Genomic DNA, 15,801 nt, shown 5'->3' with positions numbered 1-15,801 from the left:
TTATTGATTTTATATTCCTGATAGCGCTCTATCTTTTCAATGATTTATAAGATCAGTTAGGGCAGGGATAGGTCATCTTGTCACTGCTGAATCACCAGCACTTATAACAAGAGTCTGACACAGCATGAAACAGGAATGTGTGAGCAAACCCAGCCCAGTGCCAGCTTTACTGAGGGGCTCAAAAAAAACCCAACACCTTCCTTCTCCTCTTACAGCGGTAGGATCTTCATCCTTAGTGTAGGCAACCCTATGAACTCTAGAAAATGAGCTCATTCATCCCTCCCTCCCCAGGGCAGGGGAATTTCCAAGCTTAAAAGAGATACTGCAGCCCCCTGGTACACTCTGAAGGCTTTGAGACGCGGGAGAGCTGGCCCTTGGGGTTCTGGAACTAGAGGAACAGAGGTAACTCCACCCACATCTCATCTAGCCCCTGCCAGGAGGGAGGAGTTATTTTTTGACACTGGTGAATTCAGACACTAAGATCTGAAAGGAATTTCCAAGAAAGGCGCTGGACCCCTGGGGCTGCACAGGGATGCTTCACCAAAGAGCTAGGGGCACTGGGGCCTCCAGGCCCGGGGTGCATGACCTGTTATAGGCACCCTGCCTTCCGAGCTTCTACTGTTTTCACTCTATTGAACACCCAGCATGTGCCATACAGTGCCAAGCATTTTACATGTATTAACTTATTTAATCCAAACACAAATCCTATGAAGTCAGTACTATGATAAACCCATTTTACGGAGGAGTGAACTAAAATTGGGTTTTAAGTAGCTTTCCCGTAGACTGCAGTGGGTCTAGGCAGGTTGGTTCTAGGTTCCACTGCCTCTACCAGTGAATGGAATGCTGTGCCGTGCCCTGATCTCAGGCCTCCCCAGGTCACCACATGGGTTCTTCTGAGCCTGGAGTCTGCGGTCTTAGCGAAGCTCCCGGGCTGCTCTCCCACAGAGGCCGCCCCTTAGTAGAATGGGAGACTGAAGCTTCCTGCCTGCCCCGGGTCCTCCTAAAGGTTTAATAAAGCAGGGGTGGGAAGTGCTTCATAAATGGGGAAGCAGCCGGGAAGCATTCCGGGTTTGCTGTCTCCTCAGCACCATCCTGAGAAGGAGGGATGATATTCTTCGCGTTTCACAGATGGGAAAACTGAGGCTCAGGAAAGCGAAATGCTTTTTCCTAGATGATAGGGAGAGACAGTGGCCGGTATCCGGGCTCAATCTGCAGGCGCACGGAGGGAGCGGGAGGAGGTGGAGGCCAGGCATCCTCCGAGGGCCAGGGAGGCTGGGGGGTGAGGGACCATTGCCGGAACCCAACGCTAGCGGCCGGGGCGGGGCGCGCTCGGGCGGTGACCCCGAGGGGCGGAGCTCGGGGATGGTGCAATCCCGGGACTGAGGGCATCAGGCGGCGGATTAGCTCAGGTTTACATCACCCGGCAGGGAGCCGGAGCCCGGTGCCGGCGCCGCCGGGACACTCACGGCGGAAGCGGCGGCGGCTCCACACGCGTCCGACGGCTGGGCCGGGGCAGAGGTTCACCGGGACCGCGAGTTTAGCCGCAGCGCCGCGGACCCAGTCCACCTGCGGGTGCCCTGGGACTCCGCTGGGGAGGCGGCAGGACCTCGCCGCAGCGAGGGCAAGGTACTCGCGGAGGCCGGAGAGTGGGGGCGGGCGGGGGCCTGCTGCGTGTTAGAGACACCCGCCCCACCCCCGACACACACGCACACACACACACACACACACACACACACACACACACAACTTTTAACAAAACCCGCCGTCTGGGGGGCGACTTGGGCCAAGTGTTCCCCCCGGGTCTCAGGTGACACTGGCCCCCAGGGCTGGGCGAGGGTGTGCACAGGTCTGGCCTGGCAGCTGTGTCTCGGGGACGCAGGAAGCCGGGACTGCGGTGTCCAGTGTCGCTCCGAGAGGGGTGTGCGGTTGTCTGTTTTGTGTGAGTACGGGACAGGGCAGTTGTGTGGTTCGGTGAGAGGAGGTCTGTATGTGAGGGACCTGGAGGGAAGGGGGGCTGCATGCAGGGCCTGTGTAACTGGGGGGTGGCTCTGCGGGGGTCCGCGAGAGCCTGTGGGGTCCGGGTGGGGAAGTGTCTCGGGGCTCTGTGTATCCGTGGGCGGCGCGAGCTGTGGGGAAGGCTGCGTACCTGGTGACAGGTGTCGGCGGTGCGGGGGACACGGCGGGAACAGGGCTGGGGTGCCCCGGGGGCCGAAAGCGTGTGCAGGGAGACTGCGAGCGAGGATGCGGAACGCGGGATGCAGGTGTGCGTCCGGCGATGCGGCTGAGGCTCTGCAGGTTGTACTATGCGTTTGGGTATTTTGATCCCGGGGATGTTGTGTGTTGTGCCTGCAGACGCTGGGGTGTGGGGGACGAGGGTCGAGGTTCGCCCCTTCTCCCAGCCCTGGGCCCTAGCCTCTTTCCCTTTGCCTCTCCCGCTCCCAGCCCCCCGCCGCCCCTCGGTTTCCGCTGAACCCTCGGCTCTGAGGCCACCAGCCGCGGCTTCCGCTCTCACGGGAGGAGCCTGGCTACGGAGGGCGGGGCCTTCTGCCGACTGCCTTCTGCCCGGTTGGGGGAGGGTGTGTGCGTCAGACTGTGAGTGTGGCCTGTGGGTATCAGTGGTGCACTCCTGAGTGTGATAGCTTGGAGAGCTTGGTGTGTGTGTGCGCGGGCAGGCAGGCCCATGGAGGGCAAGGTGTGTGTCACTTGATGTGTGTGCCTGTCTCTGCCCTGGATATGTTTCTGCTGGCTGGCTTAGGCAAAGTGTGGTTTTGAGGGGCGTGTGTACACCTGTCTGCCCTGGGTTCTGGGAGTGTTTGGTATGAACCGTCCTTATTCCCCCCACCCCGAGGGGTGTCAGGGAACAGCCAGAGGTAGTTAGTTATTAGGGACCACTTTCATCCTACAGTAGAGATTCTAGCATGGCCTGCAAAGTCCCTTGCTCATCATAGACTCAGTTACCCCCTTTGTCCAGTGGAGCTTATCATAGGCCCCACCAGGCTCTGAAGCATGGATATGGCCAGCCAGCCTGGAGTGCAGGCGTGGCCTCTGGAGAGCCACTTGGGGGAGTGTCCTGCTTCACAGGGCACAAAGCTGCTACACAGTCAGAGATCATCTGGCTTGACTGTCAGAACAGCCGCCTAGGTAAGGTGTGTCTTCCTAGCCTCATCCCTGGGAAGATTTCTGAGACTCTCAAGGGTAGCATCTTCAGCTATGAATAACAATAATAGTAATGGACCAAAAGTAGTGACCATTTCCTGACACTCACCTGCAAGAGGGCCACTCTAATTTATTTGTGTTTTCATTTCATCATCACAAGAATCTTGTGGGCTTTGCATTCTGTTCCCACTTTACAGATGAGGGGCTTGAGGCACAGGAAGGTTGAAGAACTTGCCCACAACTACCCAGCCAGGAAGGGTCTGAGCCAGGATTAGAACCTAGGAATATCTGACTATAGCCACCCCTACTGCATTCTTACCAAGTGGGGATTATGGTCTTTCACCTGATGTGGGGGTTCCCTCCATCCCAAGGCAGCCCGTGCATTGGGGAGCAGTTGACTGGAGAGGTGGCCTCAGTCTGAGCATGGATTCAGTGCTAATTAATTTCCCAGTTAATCCTGCCTGGGACTCTTGGGAGGGTCTTTAACTGGGCTGCTGTCCATCTCCTTCTACCACCGCATCCTTAGGCTCCTTGTCCTCATCTGGAGCCTGAGTGGGTGGGCCGATGGGTCAGGGAGAGAACCTTTCTGCTCTCACATGCCACTGCCCTCTCCCCTACCCACCACACACACTGTTCCACAACTGCACGGGTGGTGGCTTCCTCCACAGTTGAATGAGTGAATCTTGGGGCCTTTGAGGGACATCCCATCACTGCTTCCCTTCTCACCAGATGGTGAAACTAAGCTGTCTGGTGGACTAACTGCGTGTGGATCCTGTGATTCTGGTAGTTCTGGGACCATTAGGCAATAGTAGACAAAGTTCACATTTGGAAAAAAAGAAATACACTCTACCTGTTTTGAAATATTCCAGCAGTAAAGGAATGCAGAATCTTTATTTTAAAATACTAGAATTGAAAATTCCCTACCAAATGCCTTCTTCTCCTGGAGACTTTCCAGGAAGCCAGGAGCTACTGTGGCCTGGGTACTGAGCTACTGAGTCTGTGTCCTTCCAGGCCTTTTCCTGTAGATTTACACACCTACATACATACAAATATGGAGATACATCATTTTAGAGGCTGGTGCAGTTTTTTGCAAAAGTGAGATCATCTTAGGTGTATTGTTCAGCAGCTTGCTTTGTTCACTTGACAATATATCCATTCCAGAGCATATATTCGTAGGTACACTCAGTATATACCTCATTCATTCATCACCCCTCCTCCTGCCTCCCCTCCCACCTTCCCTCCCTTTTGTAGGTAATCGCTGCCTACACCACAACACTCAACAGATACAGTGCTAACCCTCTCTTCCTCCCTTTCACAGCCACCAAGTTCATTTCTCCACTTTACCTTTTTTCTTATTTAACAGTTCACTCTGGACATCTTTCCAAGTATCACCTTTAAAAAAAATCTTTGAATGGCTACAATCGTTCCATATATAGATGAAATGGAATTTATTTAACCAGTCCCCTAATGATGGGTGTTTGTTTATATCACAGGAGCCACAGGAATAACCTTGTACTTGCATTGTTACATCAGTATGTACAGAGTTTAGCGGTCCTTTTCCAGAGCTGTATAGTACTCCACTGTGTGGCTATACTATGGTGTTTAATCAGCCCCTGACTGCTGGACATTTCCTGCCTTTTGCTTTTAGTCACAAGGCTGTGATGAACAGCCTTTCACATATTTAAGTTTTGGTGGGAATTTTAATTGGAGGATAAATTCCTAGGAGTGGTACATCCAGTTGGGGGTGTGCATTTGCTGGTTTAATACACACTGCCATGTCACTTTCTGCAAAGGCTGTGCCAGTGTACACTCCCACCAGCAGGCAAGAGAGGGAACAAAACAAGAGAGGGAACCAAACAGCCTCACTTTAGTGCCTTTCTCCCTTTCTTTCTAGATGCAAGCGACCCCTCTGGCTGCTCCTGTGGGTACCCACTCCAGGAAGAAGAGGTTGGAGCTGGACAATGATCTAGACACTGAGTATCCCACCCAGAAACAAGCACGAAGCGGGCCCCAGCCCAGGCTGCCCCCCTGCCAGCTGCCCCTGAGCCCACCCCCTGCTCCAGTCCGTGCCCGTGCTGTGACCACTGCCTCCCAGCTTGGGCCCTATGTCCTCCTGGAGCCTGAGGAGGGTGGCCATGCCTACCGGGCCCTGCACTGCCCCACAGGCACCAAGTACACCTGCAAGGTACATCCCCCGAGACCACTCTCCCCCAGCCTCGCAAGGCCTAAGAAGGGCCTTTTGTCTCCAGAGGATTGTCAGGGCTGAGGTTCCTCACATTAATTTATTCCTGTGTTTGCTGGGGAAGCAGCCAGTGAGCCCCCAGCTTTCTGTTAAGTTCCGGGCTAGGCTGAGACCAGGGAGGTAAACCAGACAGTCCCAGCCCTGGGGAAATTCATGGCTTAGGCCCTATAGTACCATACATGTTGCCAGGGGGAGCTTAGGGGCCTTGGGAGCACAGAAGAGAAGCCTCTAAGGTAGTCAAGGAGGTGTCAGAAAAGGCTGAGTAGGAGTTAACCAGGGAGACGTGGGAGAAGGGAGATCCAGGCACTGGAAACAGCTGTTCAGAGGCCTAGAGAAGGGAGGGCATGTGCTTCAGAGAATTCAAAGGACTGCACTCCGGCCAGAGTGAAGATGGGGTGTAGAGGGGGGCTGCTGGCCCCTGGCTGTGAAAGCACTAGGAAGGAGCTTGCCCTGGGTGGTGGGGAGCCACTGAAGATATTTGCACTAGGGAAGGATGAAATGTGGTAGGCATCAGAGCTCCTGGGACCCTGGAGGAGTTCCCTGAGACCCCGCCAGGGTCACTGGGCCTAACCTGAAGCCATTTTCAGATGGAAAAACAAGTCAGGAGAGAAGGGCCATGCACAAAGCTACATAGCTCCTATGGCAAGGTCTAGGGTTCCTGGCAGAAATCAGGGTTCTTGGCAGAAATCAGGAAATGGGCAGGGCCAAGGCCTCCTGAGGGTCAGGCCCATGCAGAACATTGGCAGGTCTCACAGCCCAAAAGGACAGAGATGAGAAAAGACAATAATAGTATTTCCTGTGCTCAGATACTACATTGATTGCTTGTGTGCATACCTTCTAACCTTCACACAATCTATCAGGTAGTTACTATTATTGGGCTTGTTTTATAGATAGAGGGCGCTGAGGCTCAGAAACTGGCTGCACTCTCATGAGATGCTCTTCTTCCTACCCCCACCCCATTCTAACCATACTGATCTTTGGCTGGGTTTCTAGAGCAGCTCAAGCTCTTTGCTGCCTCAGGACCTTTGCACTGATTATGCCTCTGACCTTGAAAGCTTAGCCCATCAGCATTTCTGAATCTTTCAGATCATTTACTGAGTCCATCTGGACCACACTTTCTAAAACAGGTGTCCTCTTCCCAAATATTTTCTATTCCAGCATCTTCCTTCATTCCTGTGGAATGCCTATCAGAATTTGTAAATATTTAGTTTGTTGGCCTGTTTACTGTCTCCCATATTGGACTGTGGACACCAGTGGGTGGGGATCATGGCTTCAGTCAAATTAGAAGTCCGGTGGCTGACACTGGTAGGCGTTCAGTGCCTGCTGGTGCATTGAAATTGTGGGAGGGCAGGAATCCTAGAGAATGGGAGCTGTGGCCATGCCGACTATGAACCCGAAGTTACTTATGCATTATCCGCTCTTGAGGATTTCCTCTGCTTTGGGGGTTATTTTTGTTTGGGTTACTTGCTATTTTTCAATTATGGAACATATAAGGTTAGGTAAGGTAACAGTTAAAAGCAAAGAGAATGGAGTGTACAGATAAAATCCCAGCTCTGCCACTTGTCGGATGTGGGACCTCTCAGCTTTGTCCTGGTTGAGTGACTGGTTGCTGAAGCACGTGGCACGTGCCCAGAACACAGCAGTGGCTAAAGTGTTGGCTGTGACTGTTTCCAGGCCAGCCCTGGCTCCACAAGGTTGCACCTGTGCTCATGCTGCGCTCTGCCCACAGGTGTACCCGGTCTGTGAGGCCCTGGCGGTGCTGGAGCCCTACTCACGCCTGCCCCCCCACCGGCATGTGGCACGGCCCGCCGAGGTCCTGGCGGGCACCCGCTACCTCTACACCTTCTTCCCACGGTCCCATGGGGACATGCACAGCCTAGTGCGCCGCTGCCGTGGCCTCCCTGAGCCACGGGCTGCCGTACTCTTCCGCCAGATGGCCGCCACCCTGGCACACTGTCACCAGCACGGTCTCATCCTGCGAGATCTCAAGCTGCGTCGCTTTGTCTTCACGGACTGTGAGAGGTGAGTGTGGCCACAGAGGCCCCAGTCACAGGCACACCCAAGAGGGGGGACATGATGGGGAAACTGAGGCCCAGGAAGGCAAAAGAACTTAGGCAAAAGTTGGAGAAGTGTGGACTAGCACCAATGCCCAGTTCCCAGGAAAATGCTGACTCAGTCCTACCAGAAGGCCCTGGGTAGAGCACTGCCTTTGTGATAATCATAATACTGACAGTGATGGCGAGCATAGCTGCACTGTCTGACTTGGTCTGATCCTTACCAATAGGACGTAGGCACTGTTATTGTTCCCATATGGCAGGTGAGGAAACAGGTCCAGAGAGGTCAAGTATGGCCCAAGACCCCACAGTTAAATAAATAGTAGAGTGGCCATTGAACCCACATGTGACTCCAGAGGCCAGGTCCTAATTCACTTGGAGCCTGAGAGGCAGAAGTTTGGCTGGGCTTGCTTGCAGTTTGTGGGTGACCCTGTGTCTCTGGGCCTCTTTCCCCGTTAGTGGGGGAAATGGCTGAATTGTCAAGATATTTCCAGGATTTCAAGGCCACAGTCAACAGCCAAAACAGACCCTGAGGTTTCCCCAAACAGGAACTTCTGTGAAACTGAGAATCAGTGCTTTTTGGAGGGGGAGAACAGAAAGGGACCTAGCATCCTGTCCCCTCTTGAGCCTCCTGGGGGACCTGCAAAATATGTCAGGGAGCACACCAAGCGAGCACGTCTACATGAACATCCTTCAGGAGCATCGATTTCACCTGAAGGTTTTTCTTCGGGGGAGATAAGGGATGAAAGAGGACAACCCTATTGCATTTTTTAGAAACTTTTTATTTTGAAATACTTTTAGACTTTCAGGAAAGTTACAGAAATAGTACAAAGAGTTCCTATATCTCCTCCACCCAGTTTCTCCTGATGTTTAATATCTTGCACAACCATAGTACAACCATCAAAACTAATAAATTAACCTTAGGCTAGTATGATGAACTAAATCACAGATTGATTCAGATTTCACAAGTCCCACTAATGTCCCCTTTCTGCCTGGGACACAAGCCATAACCCCCTCCCACATTCGGTTGTCACACCTCCTTAGTCTCCTTCTCTAAGACAGTCCCTCAGTCTTTCCTCAGTGTTCTTGACCTTGACGCTTTTGAAGAGTATCAGTTGGCTATTTTGTAGAATGCCCCTCAGTTGGGATATGGCTGATATTTTTCTCACAGTTAGACTGCGGTTATGCCTTCTTGACAAGAACACCACAGAAGTGATAGGCCCTTGTCAGCACATCATATCAGGAGGCATGTGCTGTTGGTATGGATGGCTGTGCTGTTAACCTCAATCACTTGGTTAAGGTGGCATCTGCCAAGTGTCTCCATTGTAAGACTCCTAATTTATCCTTTGTAATTAATAAATACCTTGGGCAGGTACTTGGAGCCTGGGTACGTAGATACCTTCTCCTCAAACATTTGCCCACTAAATTTAGCAACCATCTGTTATGCTGGTAGCAGTTATTACTAGGATGTTTCCCTAAGAGTGAGTTTCTAGTTCCTTCTTCTACATTTTATACTAAAATGAACATGCCTTTAGTGAGAAGTAGAGTGTAGAATCTGTAAGGATTTTTAATACACAATTTTGAATAATTTGGAGCTTAGGGTGAGTTCAATACCCCCAGACCTTCCAGAGGTGAGAAAGAGCTTCCTTCTCTTGTTAAGGCAATAGTTTGAGAAGCACCAGGTAGAAGACAGAACTGAGTTCAAATTCTGGTTCTACTTTTTACCTGCTCTTTGGCCTTGAGCCATGGTTTCACCTCCCTAAGCCTTGATTTCTTTGTCTGTAAAATGGGCCAGTAAAGTCCTTTCTCTCTCTCTCTCTCTCTCTCTCTCTCTCTCTCTCTCACACACACACACACACACACACACTGCACTGATTCACAGGAGTGGTGTCAGTGTTTGTGAAATGTTTGCAGGTACCCAGGAAGTGGTGCTATAGGAATAACATTAATAGCAGCGGGAGTAGAATGGTTATCATTAAAGTGCTTTAGAATGCTCCATGGAGTTGTTTAAAGCAGAAATTGCAAATGGGCTACACATACCTTTTTTTGGTCCCATATACATGTTCATTTGTTTTTAATAGGAATTGTTGCCAGTATTTCAAAAAGTGGGACTTTTTCATTGAAATATGTCTTCCGGCTTCTCTTGGGAAGAAAAGGGAATGTGGGGCCACCTCAGGAGCTATCTGATTGGCTCCTAGCTCCAGCTCTGGGTGGGTGAGAGCCAGGGTTCACTTCCCAGCCCTGTGCCCTATGGCTGTGAAATGGCATCCTCCTCACAGGTTGTACCAGGATGAGAGGAGATGCACCAGGTCCTGAGCTAGTGCTGGGTCAGCTATATAGTGGACATTCCATGAATGCTGACTGTAATGCAGTCGGGGTGCCCTTGTTAGGCTGAGCTGTTTGGCGTGGTCCTCACATTGCTTGTTTTATTACCTGCTTGGACCCTAAGTTTGCATCTGGTTTAGGAGAGGCTTAATGCTCTCAGCCCCTTCAGCCCCCTGTTCCTTTCAGAGTTCTAGTTCAAACTGAGTTGCTCTGTGACCTTGAGAAATGACTTGACCTCTCTGAACTTGGGCTTCCTAATCTGTAAAACAGGATCAATCAGCCTCACAGGAGTGGCTCATGTCTGCCAAATGCCATCAGGAGAAATGGTTGCCATTAAGGGGGTACCAATAGGAGCTGACCCCCCTCTCTCTGGCCCTGCCACAGGACAAAGCTGGTGTTGGAAAATCTGGAGGATGCCTGTGTGCTGACCGGGCCTGATGACTCCCTGTGGGACAAGCATGCGTGCCCGGCCTACGTGGGCCCAGAGATCCTCAGCTCACGGGCCTCTTACTCGGGCAAGGCAGCGGATGTCTGGAGCCTGGGCGTGGCGCTCTTCACCATGCTGGCCGGCCACTACCCCTTCCAGGACTCAGAGCCTGCCCTGCTCTTTGGCAAGATCCGCCGCGGGGCCTTCACCCTACCTGACAGTCTCTCGGCCTCAGCCCGCTGTCTGGTCCGCTGCCTCCTCCGGCGGGAGCCAGCTGAGCGGCTCACGGCCGCCGGCATCCTGCTGCACCCCTGGCTGCGGGAGAACCCGATCCTCTCAGCCCCACCCAGATCCCATCTCCGGGAGGCTGACCAGGTGGTCCCTGCAGGGCTGGGGTTAGAGGAGGTGGAGGAAGAGGAGGGAGAGAGAGAGGTGGGACTATATGGCTAGGGCTCCCCTACCAGACTCTCAGCTGCAACCATGGAGTGAGCTTGGGGTATCTCTAAGCTCTCCTGCCTCTTTGAACTGAGCCAAACCTAAGTGCCTTCTAGAAGGGAGGAAGGAGGCAGCATGGAGAGTCCTGCACCCACATTTACGGGGTTCCACACACTTGTGCACATGACTCGGGCAGTCAGCAAGTCCTTCTTGGGAGCTCACTGTGTGCCAAGCCCTGTTCTAGGTGCTGCAAACATAGCAGAGGATTAAAGAGACAAAACTGCTCACAGAGCTGACAACACTTTTCCAGTTTGGAAAATTCCAATAATTTCCAAGGGCATTGTCTACACTGGGCACACTAAGCATCCGCCCAGGCACCTCTGACGTGGGACAGTCCCTTTCACAAAGACACAGCTGCCTTTGTATCTTGCACCTTTTCAGAGAAAGGGAAGCATCCCTGTGCCAAGGGCTCCAGGCCCCTCTGACAACTTAGTACTCCAGACCCAGGCCATGCCAGGAACTGTGCTCCCCATGGCTCTGTCCTGTCAGTCAAGGGACTCTCTGTCCAGGCCTGAGCCAAGAATTTGGGCTGGAAGAATAAGAATGCAAACTATGAGGCTGGTCCTCATTTAACTCAAGGAGTGGTTTGGAGTGAGGGTCCAGGCCAGTCCACCTCAGTGGCTCCCAACCTGAGCACCAGAGCTGGGGGACAGGACTGGGCAAGGTCTTCCCTGGCCTCCTGGGAAGTCCCAAGCCCTATTCTGGGGACACATTAATACTAGGAGTTTTGGGTGCAAGAGTACATATTTTTACTTTGTGCCTAATAAAGGAGTTAGGAAATGTTTTTATTTCTCCTGGACATTTCTTCTGTTTTCTCTTCCCCTTCTCTCAACACCTTTCCCTGCCTTCCCAAACCAGCCCCGTGGTGGAAGGCCAGAGGCCTTGTGTCTCAGCCTCAGCTGAGTGGGTTGTGAGAACAGATTCCCTGCTGTGGGTCTTCTGCGCTCCCTCTGTTCCTTCTGGAGGCAATGGTGTCAAAGTTAGAGTACTTTTGGGCTGCAATTAACTGAAATCCTGAGCCAAAGCGGCCTTAATAGGAAGGAAATATCTTTCACACAAAGGAAAGAAGTCCATGGGCAGGGTGGGCTTCTGGGCTGGTTGTTCAGCTCCCAGAGGTTCCCCAGGCACCTCAGGCTCATTTTGCCTCTTTGCTCTGGTCTCCCTAACAATACGGGGACAATGGCTACAGCAGTCCCAGCTGTCACACTAGAGAGCTCCATGAGCAGAGGAGGGAGGAAGGTGTCACTGCAGTACTTGAGAACTCAGTAGCCTGGAGTCGGGCTGCCTGGGATTAGACCCTGGCTCCAGCACTCACTAGCTGTTTGTCCCTCAGCAGGTTTTTTAACCACTCAAGGCCATTAAAAATGAATGAGGTATTTTATGTCAAGCATTTCGAATACACAATGCCTGGCAAAACAAGCCCTCAATAAGAGTTAATTGGTGTTATCTCCGTATCTCTTTCTTGGGATAAGGAAAGCTTTCCCAGAAGCACTCCTAACAGACTTTCCCACATATCTCATTGGCCAGAACTGGGTCCCATGCCCTTTCCTGACCAATTATAGCAGGGAATGCAATTATACTAAACTAACCATGCCCGTCCTCCATTTGTAGGTCGGGGTGGCCTCCTTGAGACTTCTGTTGCATGTGGGAAGGTTAGTAATACCTGAGCAAAATCAAATTCTGCAAGGAAAGAGGCCCAGTCAACAGCTTGCTAATGGCAGACATGTGTGACAAAGGCCATCTTAGGTCATCCAGCTGCCAGTAGGCCCTCCAGGTGGCTATAAATGCAGAGATCCATCAGGCTGGCCCAGACCAGAAAAGTTGCCCAACTGACACAGAATCATAAATAAAGTGATCACCCTTTTAAGCCATTATGTTTTGAGGTGTTTTGTTATGCAGTAAAAGCCAAGTGGTACAGATGGGGACAAGTCAGCCTCATGTCTGTAGCCAGCATTGCCCAGAACAGGGCCCAGCTGCATGCAGGGTCTCAGGGGGCAGCCCCTGACCTTTCCCCTTTCCCCTCCCACCTTCCAACAGACCCTGCCCCAGCTCCCTTGCAAGCCAAGTGTCCTCCCTGGGACCAGTGCAACAGGGCAAGGGAGGCAAACTCATATGAAATGGGGGCTGCCAAGTGGCAGGCACTGTGTCAGCCCTGTGTCTACACCATACAAAGAGACTCATTTAATCCCCAGGAAAACCCTAGGAGATAAATGGTCTTGTAATTTCACAGCTAAGAAAAATGAGGTTTAGAGAGAGAGCAGAAGACTCATCCAAGACCACACAACAGAGAAAAAGACTCCCCTGGTTTTGCCTTGAAGCAGGAACTTTTTTTGACAAGGCTGCTCAGTTTCCACATGGAAACTGACACATAGAAATGCAAAATCCACTCTTGCCAAGTAATGGATATAGCCACACCCTTACCTGCAATTAGTGGGGATTTCATGTTCTATTTATGTTCATTTAATGATCACTGTAAAGAGTTTTGCAATATCAAATGCTTTACATATATATATATTACTGGGAATGAGGGACTGTTAGAAATTTAATTGGGGATTTTCTCTGCAACTGGGAGGTAAACATAAAAGATCACACTGTGGACTGCCCAACTGTTCATTCACTTAGCAATTCAACATGTGGCCAGACACCATGAGACCGATGCACACATAGTCCCTGCCCTCAAGGACTCAGTCTGAGGAGATAGATGTTAAACAACCACATAGACTAAGACATTAACTATATCTGTCGCAAGCTGTTTGTGGCGACTATTTCACTTGCTACCTTACTAGTCCAGCCCTCCCTTATAGTCACATGACTAGCTCTGACCAATTGTGTGTGTCCAAGTGAAAAGTAGGGGCCCTTCTTTCTGGGCTGAAGCAATTGAGGGACGGTGGGCCCCCATTTCTCTCCCTCCCACAGTTACCTTGAGGCCACATTCCCTTAGCTGCAAGACACAGGAGGACTGCCAGATCCACACTAGCTTTTACTGAGCAAGAAATGAAGCTTCTTGTTAAGTCTTTACTATTTGGAGCTTATCTGTTGGGCATTTAGTATTAATTACCATGACTAAGGAAAATTAGCCACGGGTGAAGTGAGGAAAATCCTCCCAACCCCACCCCACAAATAGGCGGTATCAGTCTGCTGCATTACAACCCCCATGCTTAATGGCACTTGATTCTTCAGCTCAGCAGTTTGGAATGGGCTCGGCTGAGTCACGCATGCGGTTGCAGGCACGGGTGGCTGGGATGGGGCTGTGCAGCCTCAGAAGGCAGCTGGTTCAGGCTCCCCAAAGCTTGGGCTGGGCTGGCTTATCTCTGTTCCACATGGTCTCAACCTCCAAAAGGCCTAGCCCTGGCTTCTTCATGTGGTGGTCTGGGGAGGTCAAAAAGCAACAAGAGAGGACAGATCCTAATGTGCAAGCTGGGCTTGTGTCACATCAGCAAATGTCCCATTGGTCAAAGCATGTCACACAGCCAAGAGGTGGGGAAATAGATTCTCCTTCTTGATGAGAGGAGCTGAAAATAATTGTGGCCTTTAAAAATATATATATATGTACAACATAGATATACTCAATCTCAATCAAGTAAGTTGTCTGCTGTGTATCTAAAACTGACATTGCAGGGTGCATGTCCCTGGGCAAATTGCTTGGCATGTCTGGGCCTCAGCATGTTCCCCACCTCTCTGTGTGGTTGGTTAAGCCCTGCCTATCCCTTGAGGCTGGACCTAGAGCCTCATGATCCTTGTCAGATCAGGGATTCTCCGATGTGGTTGGTCAGTCCCCTGCATCAGTCCCCTGGGGTGCTTGTTTGAAATGCAGGCCTCCGGACTCCCCACAGACCAAGTGATTCTCAACACTGTAAGTTCTGCAGCTTTACATGCTCCCTGGGGGATGCTGAGCACCTAGTAGGAGTGCCTCTGTATTTGGAGAAATCCTGATTCCCTGGGGACTCAGAGCTCATTTCAGCTCCTCCCTGGGCCTGTTTGACTCCAGCCCGGAAGAAAAATGGGTATAAATTCCACCTGCATGTGATGGTGGGTTCACATTATAAGGGGTCAAGTCTGACCCACCATGGCAGCTTCATGGAGGAAGGCATGGAACCCTCATTCCTGCATCACCGGATCTCCCCTCACCTGGCTCAGGTTCTTCATAGCACTCAGCACCACCTGGCAAGACAGTCTGTGTTTGTGAGTTTTATAAGGCAGGTTGTTTTGTTTACAACTATCTTCCCAGCTCCTAGGACAGTTCCTGGTACACAGAGCTGCTCAATAAATGTTTTTTGAATGACTGACTGGATGTGGTTGCTATGCAGATCCTGCACGCTGAGAGCAAAGTCAGGACACTCATTTGGTCACACCATATGCCAGGTGGCATGGGATAGCCAACTGCTAAGATGACCCCCAGTGATCCTTGACACCTGGTATTCATGCCCTTGTGTACTTCCCTTCCACCCTAAGCTGTGCTGACCAATGTAATAGGATATTGTGAAAAAGAAGGAGTATGACTTGTAAGGCTAGGCCATAAAATATATTATGGCTTCCGGCTTGCTCTCTTGGATATCTCCTCCAGGGAGAGCCAGCTGCCATGTTGCTAGGACACTCAAGTAGACCTGTGGTAAGGTATGTGCGGCAAGGAACTTAGGTAGCTCACAAATAACCAGCACCAACCAGGCATATAAGTGCCATTCTTGAAAGTTGATCCTCCAGCCCCAGTCAAGCCTTCAGATGACTGCAGCCCCAGCCAATATCTTCACTACAACTTTGAGATAGCTTGAGTCAAAATCACCTAAGAAGCTGTTTCTGAATTTCTAACCCATAGAAACTATGCGAGATCTACGTTTATTGTTTTAAGCCACTAAATTTTGGGGTAATTTGTTACATATCTATAACAAAGAACTAGTACAGATCCTCAAAACAGCCATGAGAGACCATTATAATCACCATTGTACAGAGGGGGAAACTGAGGCCCAGAGAGGGGGAATCTCTTGTCCAGTGTCACACAGATAGTGAACTATGGGACTCAACCTAGGTTTGAATGGCTATAGAGTCTACCCACTGAGATGAAGGATGTCCAAAGTGAATGCCAGCTCTATCCTTAAAGGGCCAAG

General features: G+C 51.2%; 1 protein-coding gene across 1 annotated transcript; it reads left to right on the top strand.

The window, feature by feature from the left end:
• The first annotated feature begins 1,394 nt into the window (after positions 1-1,394).
• TRIB3 (tribbles pseudokinase 3) lies at positions 1,395-11,483 on the top strand. Its single transcript, XM_036924790.2, has 4 exons — positions 1,395-1,626; positions 5,051-5,341; positions 7,128-7,420; positions 10,162-11,483. The coding sequence occupies exons 2-4, from the start codon at positions 5,051-5,053 to the stop codon at positions 10,652-10,654; spliced, it is 1,077 nt and encodes a 358-aa protein (XP_036780685.2). The 5' UTR covers positions 1,395-1,626; the 3' UTR covers positions 10,655-11,483.
• Positions 11,484-15,801: the final 4,318 nt, after the last annotated feature.

Source organism: Manis pentadactyla, chromosome 5 (assembly GCF_030020395.1).
Source record: "Manis pentadactyla isolate mManPen7 chromosome 5, mManPen7.hap1, whole genome shotgun sequence".
Classification (NCBI taxonomy): Eukaryota; Metazoa; Chordata; class Mammalia; order Pholidota; family Manidae; genus Manis; species Manis pentadactyla.
This window is presented reverse-complemented; position numbering and strand designations above follow the sequence as displayed.

What these genes read in the sequence shown, in the direction of transcription:
- TRIB3 (XM_036924790.2), top strand. Translation starts at nt 5,051, where the DNA reads ATGCAAGCGACCCCTCTGGCTGCTCCTGTGGGTACCCACTCCAGGAAG. An exon ending in GCACCAAGTACACCTGCAAG is followed by an intron (nt 5,342 to 7,127) that starts GTACATCCCCCG and finishes CTCTGCCCACAG; the next exon opens with GTGTACCCGGTCTGTGAGGC. An exon ending in GTCTTCACGGACTGTGAGAG is followed by an intron (nt 7,421 to 10,161) that starts GTGAGTGTGGCC and finishes GCCCTGCCACAG; the next exon opens with GACAAAGCTGGTGTTGGAAA.